This window comes from Streptopelia decaocto, assembly GCF_964273445.1.
Source record: "Streptopelia decaocto genome assembly, chromosome: 3".
NCBI lineage: Eukaryota > Metazoa > Chordata > Aves > Columbiformes > Columbidae > Streptopelia > Streptopelia decaocto.
This window is the reverse complement of record NC_138656.1, coordinates 96,153,203-96,172,261: the sequence shown is the minus strand read 5'-3', so window position 1 is coordinate 96,172,261 and position 19,059 is coordinate 96,153,203. Positions and strand designations below refer to the sequence as shown.

The 19,059-nt window shown below is 42.4% G+C and overlaps 1 protein-coding gene across 3 annotated transcripts in view; it reads right to left on the bottom strand.

Moving 5' to 3' along the window:
• Nucleotides 1-7,736: 7,736 nt before the first annotated feature.
• Nucleotides 7,737-19,059, bottom strand: part of GCLC (glutamate-cysteine ligase catalytic subunit) — a 34,948-nt gene continuing 23,625 nt past the window's right edge. For 2 of the 3 annotated variants that reach the window (XM_082047815.1, XM_082047816.1), the window contains 9 exons: nt 18,505-18,621; nt 17,500-17,638; nt 16,854-16,966; nt 16,091-16,183; nt 15,282-15,386; nt 13,156-13,237; nt 12,956-13,059; nt 12,734-12,854; nt 7,737-9,247 (listed from right to left, as the gene is read on the bottom strand). In XM_082047815.1, coding sequence (XP_081903941.1) covers nt 9,042-9,247; nt 12,734-12,854; nt 12,956-13,059; nt 13,156-13,237; nt 15,282-15,386; nt 16,091-16,183; nt 16,854-16,966; nt 17,500-17,638; nt 18,505-18,621 — 1,080 coding nt within the window. In that variant the 3' untranslated portion in view covers nt 7,737-9,041. The remainder of the gene's footprint in view (nt 9,248-12,733; nt 12,855-12,955; nt 13,060-13,155; nt 13,238-15,281; nt 15,387-16,090; nt 16,184-16,853; nt 16,967-17,499; nt 17,639-18,504; nt 18,622-19,059) is intronic. The other variant, XM_082047817.1, reaches the window with a different exon arrangement.

The following is a 19,059-nucleotide window of genomic DNA, read 5'->3' as shown; positions in this document are numbered from 1 at the left end:
AAGGGGTGTGTGCTGAGACACCTGAGAAACTGGAGGTCAAACGTGAAAGGAGTCTGGAGCTTGGACACTTGTGGAAGATAGCAAATGAGCAAGGGTCTGATGCCTCAACCCACCTTGGAAAGAACTGTTAACAAAAGTCAACGTTTATCATTCCCAAGGTAGATAAAAAATAGCCGTAAGCCTGCAAAAGCCAAAGTTTGTGTTAGAATCGCTGCCATGAGCAACATAAACCTTCAGCTGCTGTCCCACGGCAGCAGGACACCCAGCCATCGTTGCAGTGCTGCACTAGTTACGTTGGACCCAGCCGCTCGCCAGCTTCCAGCCTCGCCTGCGAGAAGCTCCTTCTCCTCAGCGCCAAGTCCTGACATTTCAACGGAGGCAGGGCCGACAGCCCAGTCTCCCTGTAAAATTACCATTTTACCCCAGAAATGCTTCAGTCCTTTTCAGCTTCTATCTGCCACACAGAAAGAAGCAGAGAGAGGATGGAAAGCCCAGCTTTTCTCAGGAGGAAGGAATCACTAGGATTTCTGTAAAAGAGTCGTCAGTTGGATGTCCAAAACCGGTTCCACAGCAGCCAGACGCAGAGGAGTTCCTGCCTGCCTTGCTGCGTGCCAAAGCTAACGATGGAAGAATACAAAAGCATTCCTTGGCAGTCATTTGTGGATGTCTAAGTTGCAAGGAGTAGCTCAAAATTAGAGGAGCTTTTATTTTATTTCTATTTTAAAAAAATATTTTTAAGGCAAAATTTTGCAAACAAAAGGGCCTTCCATTACAAATACTACACCAGCCTTATCTCCTTTGGACCATTAAGCTTCACAGACACTGCTGAACTCTCCCCACTATCTAATCTTCATGGCTTTCTCTTGTTGGTTCGCTCCTGACTATCTCCTTGCTTTACCAGGTCACCTTCGGTGGATTGTCCTCATCTTCCAACCTCTCTTACACAGCCTGCAGGTCTCCATTTCTGCTGTCTGTTCTCCTCTCTCTGGATTAGAGAAGAATTTCATTTGCCTGTCTTCTTGCAGACAATTTACAGCTTCCTCTCTGTGCCAGACCCACCTTATTCTGCCCACACTGAATATCGGCTTGTTTCTTTGAGATCAGCTGCCAGATAAGCAGAGCTTGGCCAAACTGGAGCTCATCACAATCTTCCTCTTTTGCTTCTTTCTTCTTTTTTTTTGGCTTGTGGCCTGGGTACTCTCTCCCCATGCCCAGGCTGCCTAAGTCTTGCAGTATCTTCCTTTGTAAGGACAAGTAATGAGGCATTTTAAGAGGTGACTCATGCCTGTATCTGGCTGCACAGGTGTTTCTGTCTCTTCCAGCACTTGGGCGGTGGGAAGCAGGCAATTTGCTCAGTACATGGGAATTCAGATTTTTTCTTTATTCCTATCCAGACAGAAATCATTGAGCAAGTCACAAAATCAGGAGCTTCCTGTTACCTCTGTGTTTCCCACCCTGTTGAAACAGCTTTTGAAAGTGGCTGCTAAATCACCTGCTTCTGTTGCAGGGCCTGTCATAGCAGCTGATCTCCAGCTGGAGGGATGCCCTGAAGGCACAGCACTAGTATTTAGTGATTTTGGCTCTATCTGTAATGTCCCCTGGGAGGCACAGGCAGCCCGTGGTACCCCAGGGCACAGCCTACAGGTGTCCTCTCACAGCAGGTGTCAGATAAACAAAATCTGACTGATTATTGTGTCCTTACTGCTCACGGGCTCCACCAGTAAAAATTGTTTGTAAGAAAGTAGCTAGTACAGACCAAATGTATACCTGTTCCATATTTGTTTATGATAAAAGATAAGAAATGGGTATGTGAGGCTATCACTATGTCATCTCTGTCCAATTCGGCACAGCCAGGGAAATGTAGCTGAAGTGGTTAGATGACAAAATTGATCACATACTTTTCACTTTATTTGTGATTAGAGCATCAAACTCACTACACCACATCATCCCATGGGCTCTTCTAGAGCAGCATCTAGACCGCTGCCTCTTGAAATGGATGGATCTTACTGTGCGGTGCTCTAGCATGTTGTTGCAACAGCAAATGTGTTCGGCACCAGAGTTTTCACACTACAAAACTCAGCTGGCTGCATTAGGACAAGAGGAGATAAACCCTCCCTTTCAGGATGGCAGCAGAGCTGGAAGCAGGAGACAGCTGTGCTAATGTCCTGATCCTGGCAGACAGTCCCCTCCTCTGGACAGCCTGGTCCTGGAGGAAGAGTTCCTCTCCACCAGAGAACAGCTTGCTCTGGTATATCTTGAAAACCATCACAAAGCTTTGTAAGAACGTGTGAACACAGGAGGCAGCCAGTGAGAAACACAGCAGCCTGCAGAGTTTATCCCTGGATACTCTTGTTGCACAGTTTGAATCTTCCAAGATTCCTTTCTGTTGCAGGGATTTTGCTTTTCCAAGGTAAGATGAGAAATAACATCTTGTCCTAGTACTGTGTCAGGATTCAGGGCAAGTATCACATTTTATCGGCTCACGGCAATGCCAAATACGCCACATTGCTGGAAGCTGGAGTGGCAGCCAGAGGGACGGAGGCTCTCCTCCCCCAGCCACCCCACATCCCCAAACCCTTGTGACCTGAGAGGGAACGGGCAGATGCTGGCGACACCACGTGTGCTGGGATGACTGGGATGCGGACAGTCAGAATGAGTTTCCAGGAACAGGTGGATGCCCCTTTCCAGAGCTCTGCTTTTCACACGTGCCTCTGGAAATGGCCTCATCCCTCACCCAGCAGAAGCGGCGCGAGTTGTGCTAGTCAGGCTGTGCTGTAAAGAAAGAGGAAAAGACAAAAGTCTGGAATATACTGTTTTGTACCATTCACTGAGGAGGCTCAGACAGTCTTTTTTTTACAACAGCGTGTGAAGTTTGTTGTCTAGAGGTAAGTATTTTAAGAGCAAGACCTAGCTGCATTTGAAAGGAGAGCCCTCTTGTTCATCTCACATTGCCATTCAGGGTATGTCATGTCCAGAAGCACTTGGATGTTACACATTTTAATTCAGACAGTGGCAATTTTGCTCTCAGCAGTGCAATTGTGCAGCTGAACTGAATGCTTGAAAGGGACAAGCTGACCTATTTTCCAGCCTGTGCTCCAGCATAACCTTTTAAAACACGCACCGGGCCTGCCCTGCTTGTACAACATCTACACAGCAGGTCTGCCAGGAGGGGTCCCGGCCGGGTGTCCCCGGGCAGCCCCACACCGGCCTCAGCTCCCTCTGCCCTTTGCCGGGTGGAAAGCATCAGGTGAGGGCTGCAAAGTCACCGCAGCTGCTCTAGTGAGCTCCTGGAGCTGTGCCGGGACACGAGCACATGAAGGGGTTTGCACTGGGTGCATGGGCTGGGGCGAAGCTCATGAGTAGACACTTGGGCCAAAATCCGTGGAGGATTTTGACCTGAAATACCCTTGTGGCTCTGGCTCCTTTTTTCTCTTTATTCCCCAGTGAACAGTTATTTTCTCTCTCCGGCTCTGTGGCCTTATGAGGCCACCTAGGGCTGGGCCTGGGCTTAGCAATGAGCTTTTCCCGACCTCACCCCCCCAGCGCCATGAGCACACCCAGCAACGACCCTGGCTGGTTTTCCACTCTCCCTGCCGGGTTTGTTTTGCTTTGCTGGCAATGTTAACGCTGTCGTAGCGCAGGGATCACATCGAGCTTTATATTGCGCTGCTCTAGCTCACCCTGCCGAGGTGAGGAATTACAAGCAGAAGCAGTTTGTGCTCGGTAGCCTGGGTTGTATCTGAGACACAAAGCACAATGCAGCCACATCTGCCACTCACCAGGATCAGGGGCTCTGGAGAGAGCTGGCTGCTGGCTTGGCCTCCCTCCCGTGACATCCCTGGCCACCCTCTATCCTGTTGCTGTTTAAAATCAGATGCACTTTAGCTGATGCCAGAGGGATGAGTAATGCACAGGAACGCTGCAGGGTGGGGTGGAGGGTGTGACATGTTGGTGATGCTGAGCCTTGCTTCCCCTTGGTGGCAAGGTGGTTGTGGTTTGTGGTTTTTGTTTTTGTTTTTGTTTTTGTTTTTTTCTGGAAGGCTTTCCTGTTTTTCATTAAGCAGCTGCATGATGGTCTCTGTGCAAGGAGTCCCAGTCCCTTACATGGCCAAGAAAAATACTTTAAGTTCTTGGCCCCTGAATGCCCATGTTGTAAGCTGGCAGGGATTAGAAGTCCAGCACTGCATGTGCGTGCACGGATGGGAATGGATGGGAAGGCGTATAGTCCAACCTAGCAAATGGTTTAAGGGAAAGAATAAACCTAACTGAAAATTGTTGGAGAGTTTGAGGCCACCTTGGAACAGCTGCTTTCCCAGTGCAAATCAAAGAGTGGGGAGAAAGTGGGACATTTCAGAGACTTGCTGGTCATAGGCTTCACTCCTTTATACTTTCTTCCCCACTACCCCAGCCTCCTCTTCTGAACAATAACACGCCAAAGCAACATACACAAAGCAACTCCTCCCTTCCACATGGACTGACTGTAGTCAGGTAACCAGGCACTCTTTAAAATGTCTTCATCAAAATCTGTACCGTCATCCCCATAAAAAACCTCCTTTCTTTTGATCTAATTGCATTTAATAGGAATTTGGACTTTCTCCAAAGTAAGAACAGTTGTTGCTGCATAAATATTTTATAAACTAGCATTTTTTCCAGCCAAATCACAAATTCTGGAAAGTCAACGATGAGGAGCCATCATGCACCAACACTTCCATTTGTGATTGCAGGAGGTGGCCATCCTGGGGGAATACATAGGGGGCTGCCAACACCTGCCAGCGCTTCACCTTCTGTATGCCGAGGACACTGCAATTCAGTTCTTAATTTGCAGCTCACCGAATCCTGAGAGAGAAAACATTAAGCACACATAGCAGAGAGGGGAAACCCAATATCCCATCTTCTCCCAGTGAGGCTGCGTGGGCTGCGGGACAGAGCAGGGAGCGGTGCCGCACGCGGGCTGGGGGCACAGCCGCGGTGTTTGCACAGTGCCGAGGCATCGCTGAGGCCCGTTCTGCCTCCCAGCGGGTTCGCTGGGGGTGGGCAGCAGGTCAGGAAGGGACACAGCCAGGGAGCTGACCCCAGTTGGCCAAAGGGACACTCCACACCGTAATAGCTTTGTGTTCCTCTATGAAATAGAAAGTGAGGGTTTTGTCTTCCAGCACAGCTGTAGCTCAGAGATGGGGTCGGTGGGTGTCAAGCTGCTTGTGGGTGCTGAGTGGTTGCCTTTGCTTTTCCTGTTCTTTTCCTCTTTCCTTCCCTTATTAAAATGTCTTTGCCCCAACACACAAATTTTCTTGCTTTTGCTCTACCTACTCTCCCCTCTCCCACTGTGAGGGAGCAAGTGGGTGCTGTGGGTGCTCAGCTGCTGGCTGGCGTCAGCCCACCACACAGAGAAAGAGAGGAGTCAAACCTGGTTTATTAATCCCTTCTCATTGTCCTTTTTTTTTTTTTTGGCAATTATTTGAAGTGGGGCCCTTGACTCCTTTTGACATTAGTGATTCAGAGTTACAGGTAAGAAACATTGCAGATCAACTCTCCTTTAGCTTACACTAGATCCCATTCCTGTAAAATACTCTTGATTGAATGCGCTCTGGTGTCCTTCAGTTAAGAGGCACAATGAAGACTGACAATGCTGTGTGGGCAGGTTTGGCTTAACTCACATGGTGAGAATCATAAAAAATGATATTCTGCCACCTGCCCACCCCAGGAGCTGCACTGTCCCCTCCTCCCTCAGGGTGCAAGTACACTCCTTGCAAAGCTCACCGTTTACAAACGCTGTTTCTGTTTCTCCCCAGAGTGGCTTCAGAAAAATTCTAATGAAGCATCAGGTCTTTCAGACCTCAAGAGACAGTGTTTCTGCTATAATGCTAAAATTGCACATTCTTGCTTCCATTCCCTTGTAAATCACAGGTTCTTGAACTGTTCGGTGTCACACTTAACAGCCACCTTTTGATACCACCACAGCAAAGGGAACTATTGCATTTCTCTCCCCTCATCTCCTCTGCTGGAGCAGAGAACATCCTGACTAGCTTATTTTTGCATGTGCATGTGTTGCTGATTATCCTTAAGAGGCAGTTCAAAGGAAGGACCTGGCTCTTGAGAAGGGACTGCAGCATCCTTTTCTGCTAAAACCCAGCTCCCACCATCCCGAGAGCTGCTGAAATAACCTCAGCTCCTGCCACCAGCTCCCTGTGTAGCAGGAGGTCTCTCAAATTTACTGCAAAACCATATCAGCACACTTAAAAATATTAAACGACTACAAACAAAAGATGAGGTAATTTTTCAGGAAACCTCAGTTCAGCTTCTACAAGCTGCATGGTGCTTGTTTCACAGAGATCAGGTGGTTTCTGCAGGACCAAAGTATCATACAAAGCTTATGCTCCACTCCCAGGAAGGCAAACCGCTTGCAGAGCTGTGTGTGCACACAAAAGGAGCCATGTGTTAAAGATTTAGGCCATGATAAAAGCATAGCTAAAGTAATCCAGAAATAAAGACGCTTGTACTCAAGAAGTTTGACTCTCAAGAGAAAACTGGGCATCAGAGTATTGTTTATAGCATTGAGACCTCTGGATATCACCACAGGATCTCCCAGGTGAAAACTGAGTGGAAAACTTGAAGCAAATTACTGGGGTTGAATTCGGGTCAAAACATTAGCAATCATGGGAAAAGCCATGACTGATATATTACTGAGATCTTTGGGCAAGCAATCAACCTCGTTTCAACTCAGGTGCTCAGTGTTTCTTTTACTCCCTTTGCTCAGGTCGCTGTTGGAAATATCATTATTTCCATGAGAGCGCTTCACGACTGCAGGACCCAAAATCCTGAATCCACAGCCCAAGGGAGTTTCTCATGCTTTCCGCAAACGATCAGCCAGAGCTTGAGGTTTGGCTTAGGGCTTGCTTCTGCACCTCAGATACCACACAGCCACCTCCAAGGCGTATTCAAAACTGGTGGCAGAGCTTGCTGCTCCCTGCAGCACCTCTGGTTTGCCCTGAGAGCCTTCACCCTGCCACACCACCCAGAACAGGCTGGAGCACATTCCTTCACTTCACATCTGGGGAACGTGAGCTGCTCAGATACTGCAACCATGGACACCTCAACAAACAAGCGACAGCTTTGTGTTTTATCTTCCCTGTCCTTTCTGAAAACACATGTACAAGAACCCATGAGGGATTACAGCCACAGTGTTTAGGCATGACAAGATTTCCTCTCACAGTTCAGCAGCCACCTACTAAGCCAGAAGGGTGATTTAATAACAATTTAAAAGGGGAAAAGGACACATGTTGATGCAATACGAGCAGGAAAGCATTCTAGCTTTTTTTTTAGTGGTCTTCCAAGCCTAGCAGCTGATGCTGTGCAAACAGATGGTACCAGGACACAGACTTCTCTGTTGCAGGAGGGGCAGACAACTTGCCATTATTCCTGAAAAGTTCCCCTGTGAACAAAGTGAGTCTGGATGAGCTGTACTTGCCACATACATAAACTCCTCCTTTTTAAATCTGAAAATGTGGGTTCAAGTCATGCAAGTGACCAAAAAGTACTGCAAATTTTATTTTTTATTTCCTTGTTACAGAAACTAAATTAGCATATGCCTACATCTCAATTAAAACAAATTCACCACCACAGAAAAAGAAAGCATTTTTTTATTCTCTAAAGCACACCTGTGAACACAGAACAAAGTCTAATGTCAGTACATAAAAGCTGCTGCTTAGTGCACCTCTTCATTGCAGTTTCTCCATTAGTTGTTTGTTTTTTTTTCAAAAAACCAAAACATTACACCTTAGATATTTATATATGCTTGCATTAAGCTTTGCATTATCTACCCAAAACGCAATTCACTTCTAGTAGTCTGTTAAGCTACATCAAGAAGGTCCCTTAAGTTTGCTTTATTTACAATTGCAATGGCTAAATTTTAAATACTTTACAGTCACTCCCAGCACTGGCTCCTAGTTCAAAGGATTAGTGCATTCCATGTTTTCTTCGTAACTATTTTCTAGAGGGGATTAAGTTGTCCATACCTATGGCTATGTAGGTACCTCAGCTATCTACATGAAGTGCCTTATAGGAAATAATCATGCTGACAAAAATATTTATAATAATGAATGATAAACTCAGCCTTTAGGAAGAATGGGCAGGTCCTTGGTTTTGTGCCACAGCCACTGTCGACTGTGGGAACTGCAGAAATGTGGGAGACGGAGCAGTTCAGGAGTGCTGAAGTCCAGAGCGGGGCTCTCTGGTTCCTTTGGAAAGATCTTCCTGCTCAGCTCTCAGTCCCTCCTCTCTTCCACCACCTCTTCCCTCTTACTGCTTTTTTTTTTTTAAATTATCAGGCAAATTTCTGAACTGTGATAGTGTAGAAATTTACTTCAGAGGGGAAAAAATAATGATGCACCTGCAGACAGGCAGACTTGGGTTATCTGAATAAAGACAGATTTGTTCCTTTGAGTTTTACAACTTATGAGTAGATGCAGGTCTTGTGGCAACTGAGAAACTGCTATAAATATTACCAAATAGGATGCACATGCATTTATCTGTTCTTATATACTTTCAAAACCCAAATGGAAGCAAGAAGTATCTGCGATTCAGGTAGGTCTGTAAGATTTTTGTTGTTGTTACACAATAAGGTAGATTGCTTAGCACATTCCAGGTTAAAAAAATTACAGTAAACATCCAGTAACTGGAATGCATATAATATACAAGTACCATTACATTTACAAAGGTGTTCAGGACGATTTTTCTTTCTAGAATAAGCATAAAAAAAGTTACAAGCTAATTCACAATAACTTTAGATACAATGTTATTAAAATACATTGATGTTAATCATAAAAATATTTTACTATTTACATGTATATTGTATAAACCTTAACAATAAGAATATGCCCATTTTAGGATGCCTTAAATGAATATTTAGACAAATTGGCCCATTTTTATAGTGCAGTATCCCTGTTTTGGTTTTCACACCATGAAACTGTACCAGATTCACAGTATCTTTGCTAGTGCTTGGCTAAAAGGCTTAAACTTTCTGTTATTTAAGAAACATTCATTCATTACAAAGAGCCAGTTTTATTTCCACTTTGTTTCTTATTAAATCCTACCCCCAACAGTTCAGGACACTCTGCCTGGCCTTGTGCGATTTGGTTGCATCTCCAAATAAGGCTGTAATTCATTTCATCAGTTATCACGCTATCTTGCTTGTAGTCTGGATGCTGGGCGATAAATTCCCTCATCCATCGAGCAACTGTCATTAGTTCTCCTGTGGGCAAGGGGAAGTCAAGTTTCACATTTTATACATCTCATTTAGCAGGATGACATCCAAAGTTGCATACATTACATATACAATCAATGAATAGTCCTTGCTTTCATGAGAAACACATTCCTATACATATATATATATATATATATATATATATATAAAATATGGCTAACCTGCAGGCACAATTAAGCTGACATATTGCTGGTAGTCTAAAACCCATGTGTCTAGTGCAATCTTCAAACTTTGAGATGTTGTAATGAGACAGCACAGAGAAAAGCAGCTACTAGAACAGGTGTTACCAACAGCTTGTATAGCAAGAGGTCTTAAACATGCCGTTTAACAGAGGCAAATCAACAGGCACCACTACAACAATTACATATGTCTAAAATAATTTTGAAGCTGATCCATCCAACTCAGGTGCCAGCTTGCTTCTGTCTACCTTGACATTTGGGTAGGCTGATGGGATGCTCGACGAGCATAGCAAAATTTTCATTGCTACTGGAACCTCAGCTTCCTTCTAGGAGTGGGAAGAGTCAAGGGCTTCCACTACAGAAATGTTTGGTTTAAGAATATTATAAAAAGCAGGAAGAATCAAATTAAGGAAAGCAAGGAGGAACACACAAGTAAGAAGTAAAGAGCATCATCACTATTTAAAGATATCAGTGGTTTTGAACAGAGGTACATGAACAGAAATCAGAAAAATTGCAAAAACAACAGGAAAGAAAAGCAGAATAAAAAAAGGTTATTAGAAACAAACATGTCCCTTAAAAAACAAAAGTCATGTTTTAAATAAAGGAGAGGCCAGAATATATACTTCTACATAAGAAGTGAGCAGAAAAAACACCACCCAAGAAGCATTATTTGTTGATGGCATTAAAAGCTCACATGAAAACTTTCTCAAAGCAACGAGAAGCAGGGGCCCTGCAAGAAAATCAGTGGGGCTGGGATGTGAGCAGAGCAGAGCATAAAAAGACACACATTTTTAGACTAAAAGCCGCTGCAGGCTGTCAGTGCAGAAGGAGATGGGAGCGCAGTCCGGCTCACACCAACACAGACACCTTGTGGTCAGGCAGTCCAGTCACTTCCCATCCTTTGTGGTGGTGGAAACCTGCAGCACCTTCATGTGAACACGGCGTGCAGCTCTCAAAGAACATACGAATAATGGGAAAAGGCACCACAGACTGACAAAAGGTGTGAGACAACTTCTAAGCGAGGAGAGACAAGACAAAGGTAATTTCAAGTTTGGAAGCAACAACATACTGTAGAAGTTTGCAAGATCATGAATGTTGATGAGAAGTGAATAAAGAAACATTGTCCTACAATGCACGAACTAAAAGGCATATGATGGAACAAGTGCCTTTAAACACACAAAACTACATGAATTATATTCTTCACAGAGCATGTAATGAAAGTTTGGCATTTCTTATTGAATGACTTTATGGGGGCCAAAAGCGTAACTGCTTCAAGAAGGGTAAGGCACAGATCATGGAAATGATGCTTGTGAGCAGTCACCAAGCACCACGATTACTGCACAACCTCCACCTAAGAAAGCATCCACACTGTAGACAGCCAGGAACCTGGAGACCGTGCCAGGACAAGGATCACTTCATGCTGCTACCTTAACATCGCTTGCATTAAAATCTGGTGATGGTCAGCAGCTGCTGCCGGCCCAGCAAATCTGTGGTCTCACTGAGAGGTGGCAGTCACACACCAGCCAGCCAGAGACCAGGAGGGCAACACCCAGCTGTGCTGCCAGCAAAGGTGTGGTGGAAGCACAGGTGAACTGCACTGGGGCAAGGTTAAAGCCACAGCAGCTATGGTGCAGCAGTTAACTCTCATGAGTGACTGGTGCTCACCGTTTGAGGAGTCTGAAAAGTGGCCACTCTCTGTGGACTTGTCTCATGCTAGACAGACTGCAGTTCAGGAACATTTGATTTAAGATTGAGAGTAAACTGGAATAATCCAAAGCTACAATTACGAAACATAATGGCACAGCAACACAATACCGAATGCTTTTATGTTATGTGAATTTTGGTTCTTATGAAGTATCATTTAAGAATCATTTCGGTTCATCTGAGTTAAGATACAAAGCTTAGACTCTACTACCTCACCCTCACACCTTTTCGGTCTGTGTAAACACAGAAACTGACTTTTGCAATGCCTGTGACTTCTCACCAGGTAGCGAAGTTGTTCTTTGGAAGGGGAACACTTGCCTCACAGGGCTGAGCTCAGGTCATTAGCTCTTGGAAAAAACCTCTACAGGACTTATGTATTCCTTGTTTTTCCAACAGCATTCTTCTGAAGAAAAAAACCCCAACAACAAACAATGGAATATTTCAAAAGCATTGCTATCCTGAGGGCTCATGTGCCTCAGACATTTTCTTCCTGCCAGTTTCTCTTCTCTCCCTTAGTTAAGCCAAGCATCAAATCCCTGCCCATGCTCCCTGAGGGCCAGAAGCCTCCTACAAACATGCAGCCTTAGGAAAGAAAATTTACAGTGAAAGCTGTAATTAATTAAAACTTGTTACCATTCTGAAATACTGCTAAAGTACTGAATTACCAGGTAAGAGAAAGTCCTGATTTCCACCTCAGCTTTAAAAAAGTCTTTACCTGGAAGCTCCTATAGCAATTTTCAAGAATTAAAGAGGAATGCGACACTTTAATTTAAAACCAACGAATATATTTCACTGTGGAAGGGGAAAGATGACTTACTTATGAGACTAAAATTAACTGTCTAGCTAAATTTACAGCAAGGCAGACATACAAGGGATTTACGTATAGAAAGGTATAAAGCTGCTGCAGATTGTGCTATGCATCCAGTTCTGAATGAAAAGTTTAGCCTGCACTCACCATACTGCTGCATATTAAGACGGAGCATAAGAAGTCTTTATACCATCTACCTTCAAAACCACTGCAACATGAGGAAGACAGGGGAAGAGCCTGGTTTGCTCTTCCTCAAAGGAGTTTTGCTACTTACAGAAGGACTTTCTTATCAGGGAGCTAAAGACCAGGTCCCTGGCTCTTCCATACCAGACTTTAAACTTACGAACACTTTGGAGTCACGCCAGTAACACCGGGCTATCAGACCCAGCCTCACATACTCTTACAACACTCAAGTGACAGGCAAAGGGGATTGTAGTAGTTTGCACATATACTGAAGTGAACGATACAGTGGTAAAAGCAGCAGTATGAGGTGCTGAAAACAGAAGTCTTGAATTGGAGATACACTACCCCTATGCTGTAATTGTATCAATTACTCTGAATTTAAGTTCTAAAACGGATTACCAAATATTTATAGTCAGAATTACACAGGAACAGATTTAAGCCAGAGAACACATTGCAGTCCTTTGCTCCGATGATTAAACACTTAACCAGACAGGCACAGCTGCCACCAGTTTTACCCATCTGAGAAGTAGAGAACAAGCCCAATTACTGTCCTAGTAGAAAAGTGCCAGGAAAATCAATACCCAAAAGTGTCAAACGTACCAGACGCTCTCTTTTTTATTAGCTTCAGGTAGTTTAGGATGGTGCACCTTGTGTCCACATCCACCTCCATGCTTTCAAGATAGGAATTTAAAATTGGGATCAAACCAGGAAAGACTCCTTCCTGTGTAAGAGAACAGAGTCAGCATAAACACACTCAATCTGATCTCTGGGAGGGTGGAGTAAAGGGAAAGGTTGTGTGTTCCAGGTAGAAGAGGCTATGACCTTCCCATTGATAATTGTATCAATGCTCATCAGGGTGTACTCTTCCGTGTCGGTGCCCGTCCCGTTCTGTGCAGAGCCACATCCATCCACAAGAGCATTTCCACCTTCACAGGTGACAAAGGGAAAGAAAGAAGCAGTTAGAAGGCAAGAGATGCACTCAACATCGACAACAGCGTTAATCAGAATGCTTGTTGTGATACCTTTGCAAATCTCTTTTCTGAAGTAAAACATTCCCTGCCGGACAGCATCTCTTTTCTGGGCCATCTTCATGTTTTCATCCACCTGGCAAAAGAAGTATTTCAGAGACTTGTGACATATTAGAAAACTAGGACTCTCCAGACTCTCACATTTTGGTCTCATTAGTTGAAACGTCTATGTTTCTTATTATTTCATCATACAAGGCCAATCTGTGGAGATAAGTTTTGTTTCATTGTTCAGGGGTCCCAAGCAGAACCACAAAGAGATGACGTCCTATGAAATTAGGTCTCCGTAGAAAAGGTAGCGGTATTATGTTAGAACATGCTATGCTAATCTTTTGAGTTTGGATGAAAACACAGGAACAGCTGTGATTAACAGGTTGCATCCCATCTGGCAGATTTTGAGTATTTAGATGCAATTTACAGAAGAAGAAAATTGCCATTTCCCTAGCCACAGTTTGCTGCTCTTATTAACAAGATAATCTAAATCGTTAGAAGAGTTATTGCTGTATTAAACTTTCCGAAACAGAATTCCAGTAACTTTGTATGTGAATCATATCTGTTCCATACTCAAACATCTACTAGATAGTTAGGTAAACTCAGACTGCTAGTAAAAATCTTCTGCATTGCAGGGTCCTTGTAAAGTCTACAAAGTACAAAGCACTGCTCATACACTCTGCAAACAACGTAAGTATTGCTCTGTCTGGATGGGAGATTTTGTCCAATTTCTTTGATTAGCAGGTTCTCAGGGAATTAACATGACAAAGCTTTAGGACATTAGCTTTACTGTGTTGCCTGCAGGAGGAGGATATGATTTGCTGAATTCTTTGTTTGACCTTTAATTATGAGCAATGCGAAAAATCTTCACTTCTTACCTTTCAAAGCTTTGTTTTCAAAACTGGTTTTGTTCATTTTTTATTATGAAACCTATTTACACAACAGGCTGTTTTGAAAGTTTAAAAGAACTCCAGTCCTAGCTGACAGGAATACAACCGCACTCAGACAGCAAAGATTAGTGTGAGATTAGTCCCATAAACCCGTATCATTTTACTTGAAAGAGGCAGGCTTACCCATGGTTGTGCAATTCTGTGTTTCATTACCTGCCAACTTACTTGGAAAGCTCAAGCAACGTTATGTCTCCTCAACCCCCCAACTCTGTTGAAGTTCTTTTGGTACCCAGTCTCTTTTCCAGTCTTCCAAATAACAGTATAATTAAGGACTCAAAGTGCTACAGTGATGCATTGTTTATAGAATCTGAACTGCCTGACATTAGGAAAAAAAACTCCTCTTTTTAGAAATTATTCCAACTTTATGGTATGATTACTGTTAAAACTTCAGTATTTTTCTCCATTTAATTAAGAACACTACTAAGGATACTACTGCTACGGTATAGCCAGCACTGGCAGTATTTTCTAGTATAGAGCATGTCAACAGTCTGTTGTGCTGCAAGACATTTTTTTAAACGACTTGCAGGATTACCCATTCAAAAAGAAATGTTCTGTTCAGGTGCCTCAGGAAGATGTACAACGACAGTTTCACCCCAAACAGCTCAGCAGTTGAGCACAAGATAAAGGAAAAAAGCACATTTTACACAGCTGTGACCAGAATCAGCAGTACTAGTTTTCACTCAAATACTGTGCAACACTAAGCATGCTGAACTCCTCCTCTCCCACTCCACCAAATACAAACGTAACAGAGAATAAGAACCCAAGACATAGGCAACAGCCATGTTAAAATACATATCTAAGTTTGTTTTTATTTTGACTTTGACAGGTTATTTTCCCCACATGTAAAATGGTGGAAACATGCCCTTTCCCAGTCTCAAAACAGTTCAGTGACAATGGTATTTCTCAACACTTCTGCAGCAGTCAGACACTGTTAGGGACCACAGAGATTCCCACAGTATTTGTCTATAAAGTTTGATATCATGAGACAGCAGTAAAATATTTGCTTAATACGGTAGGGTTGAAATTGATTCAAAGCACTGGTACAGATGGAAAAAGAATGAAAGATGAAAATGACTTTCTGTAAGTGCATAAATATTAGTTCCTAGATTGCAGAGGATAAAAATCAGACTTCATACAAATACATTGCATTTAGGTCTAATAGATTTGATCTTTCACACCTACCTTGGACAAAGGAATGAGAAAATCTAGTTTATATGACAGAATCACTCTGGTTAGCAATACCACGAACACAACATACGCAGAATTTTCAAAGTCTGTTAACTGGACCTAGATATCAAAGAATTAGAAGTTAAATCACTTTAGTGGAAACACACTAATGGAAGTAGATAAATATTTGGGAGAATTTAAAACAGTTTGACTTGAAGGTTCATGTCGGTACTTGTATTCACACACGCTCTGCCAGCAGAGATGGTGAAGGACGAGCTGGAATCATGAACGGTGACTTCAAATGCACAATGCACGCACACACCTCAGGAAAATCCACCCTATGATCCAGTGCCAAAGCACACTTGCGTTTCAAAAGCCCATCTAATAACCTGCACCTTCAGCTCTCTGTGTAACTAAAAACACATAATAGCTTTTAAATTTCCACTTTAAAGGGATTAAATTCAGAGAGCTCAGAAACAGACAGCTATAAAATAAAAGCCCTTGTGAAGAACAAAACAATGACAGCAGAATTGTCAGTACCAGGAAAAGTACTGGAGAAAGACAGTCCCTAGAAGCTAAATGGAGCTTTGTTTCCTGTTGCTTTAATACAAGCCTAATTTGCTGTGCTGCAGTGGATTCTCCTGTCAGTTACATTCCCACAGTCCACGTCTGATTGCACACTGCTGTCCACTTCCCTCGCCTCTGGCAACTCGGGGGAAAAACCACAGCATAAGTAAGAAGGGTTTGATACTGGATGGCAGAATGCCTGGTACTTTTCTGCTTAAAAGGAAATGTATTTTTGTGCATGCTGATGCCTTCCTTACCTCCATAGGTCTGAATTCCACCCTCCATCCAATATCTGAATTTGGAGGAGGTGGCTTAAACCTCATTGTCTGCCAGTTTGTAGACTGAATATTCTGCAAAGCACATAAAATAATCCATCACAATCAATATAAGCATCATTCTATAACACCACCTAAGAAAAATAAGCAGATAACTTGAGTCCTAATATTTTCCTTGGGACAGCCCATCAAGTTAGAGAAGTGATTCCAAACTAAGTGGCATGACTTCCTAAAAACCACAGTATAACTACCTATCCTAGGAGCAAATATGTTACACTTTCTCATGCCGTTTTGCTTCAGGACTACATATAACATACTAGTGGGCTGAGATTTAGCTGACTTTTTTTTTTTTTTTTAATGAGTGATTGATGCATCCCAAACTAAAAAGACCTAATATTATCATAGCTATTATTTCATAAAGCTGTATAAGAGAGATATTTATACATAAATGTCATGCAAAACAGTTTCTAGGAAGCCATAAAAACAGACAGTTCCCCATAACACAAATATACATAGCTATAGTTTGGGCCCTTGATATTCTATTGGGTTTAAAGTATAAGCCACCACCTTCTACTAAATAAATGATGAAGCAAAGAAATGTGCTAGTACCTGCAAAGTCATATGCTAAAGAACTAGTTGAAGTGAAAAATTCAGGAAAAAAAAACTTAGCTAATATTAAATAGTACTGTAAAGAATAACCAATTTTATGTATATATTTATTAAATTCCTCTAAATCAGACACAACCTCAAAATGGTCGGATTCATTTGCATCATCTAGATGTATTTTCTCCTCAAACAAAGTCAATGGGTCTCGAATGAACAAGTGTGCAATATGCTGTGCCAAAAGGTGATCAATGCCTACAAAATGAAAATTCAAACAAACAATTCAGACATAGCAAATCAGGCTCTAGGAAACTATTTGTTTTACAAGACTGAAAACATCCAACTCTGCAATGCTACCTCAACCCACCACATCCTGTTAAAAGCTTAGATGATGACTTCGGGAAGGAAGGAAATGATTAAAGAGAGAGGAAAAAAAAAAAAGAACAAGTTCTTGTTTGGAAATGGCAGCTGAATATTGGCATGGCTGCCATTCTTCCTGTTTTCTGATGCACCTCTCTGCCCTGTTTCCTAAAGCAGATCTGCTCTCTCCACAAGGATAACAGATTAATGCGTCAAACACTGGGCTTCTCAAGCTGGAATTAGGGAGTTTCCATTACAATCAAAAACTTTTTAAAAACTCTCAAGACCACGCTACACAGATATTTCCTGAGTAGGAGTCCTTCTGAGGGACGTACAGTGATTGAAACAAACAAGAATGAAAAATGTAAAATAACCCCACACAGTGCAAGCATAATTCTTAACCTGCTCATAATGAAGCAAACACTTACCTTCCTTTATTAGGTGCTCGTAGATATCTTTGTCTATTGTCAAATCAATGTCATTGTATTTCTCACCACATTCAGATAGATAACTGTCTATGGAATCATATCTGGATTTACTGATTCTATAATGGTTGTTCTTCAGTGGCTATATAATTTAAGAATACAATATTTTAACAGCTTGTTAACAATGTTACCTAAGTTTTGCTCACTAATGACACTTATGTGAGAATTATTATCCTGTTTAAAAAACGCTACAGCCTCAAAATTATTCAACGCATGAGTCTGAAATAGCTTAACAGAAAGCGATCCTGGAATTATGACTATTTTGTTTGCAGATATACTTATCTGAGCAAAAAAACAGCCATCACACAATTGACTAGAATTCTCCAAAAGTGGAAACATTTTCCTGAGGTAATGTACCATTACCCCAAGTACCTGGAAGGTGTTACTATACCTATTGCAACAGATACCAATACAGTTTCACTATGCACACATTGTCAGAGATGCTCTTAAAATGGGTAATTCCAATAAATACTTCAAGTAGATTTTTAGAAATTATTATTTTATTTCCTGTAATTTTGTAATTGCCTTGAACACCAATTCCTGCTTACAGAAACTCCTTAAGTTCTGACAACTGTCTCTTTTCACACAGTTCTAGTTTATACTACTAGATTACTCAGCAGCATCCGCTATTTAATCCAAAGCAATACTTGCTTTTTGGGCTCAAGCACAGACTGGAAAGTTTTATCTCAGAGGGACCTTTTCGGCAAGCTGCAGAGGAGTCAGTGGAGTTTTACCGGGATTCCACACTTGACTAAAAATATATATATGCTAACATAAACTGTACAACCAAGGTGAATGTTTACACCATCTCTTCTATATTTACTGCAAAGACTGCCACCACATTCTCTCATCAGCAATTCTGATGACCACAAGCAGAATTTGATACTAAAGGATTTAACTTTTTTTTTGTCTGAAAAATACCAGACATTTGCTACTAACATTACTTACCTCCAGCCCTCTCTCTTCTCGCGTCCGATCATCTACAGATGCAGAGATTACTCCCCAGCGACAGTCAATATCGGACACGTAGCCTCTGTAGAATGGAGATGCAGCACTCAACGCCATCTAAAATAAACCAGCATGATATCAAAATAAACGACAAGCCAAGGAAGCAAAAGCAAAATACAACCCCACTGGAAAAGGAAACTTGCTGGCTAGAAATAACTGATGTACTTCAGTTTAGATACAGCCAAAGCCCCCACAACCACAAATCTCTCAACTGCTATCTCCAGAAAATGCCTAGATGAAGGGTTAGTATTAATGAAGTGGCCATCTGATGTTCTCCAAATCTATTATCCCTACAGATCAGCATTTAAGGAACACAGACAGATGATGATATAGGCAGAAGCAATTTTATGACAAATCAGCAAGTATTTTGCTCACCTACTTCCAAACTCTAAAAGTTTACCTGGTAATCTTTGTATTTTTTTTTATTTTTGCTTAGCCAAGGACCTTAGCAGTACAGCTGGAACATACCTCACTCAGAGCAGGATCTGCTCACCA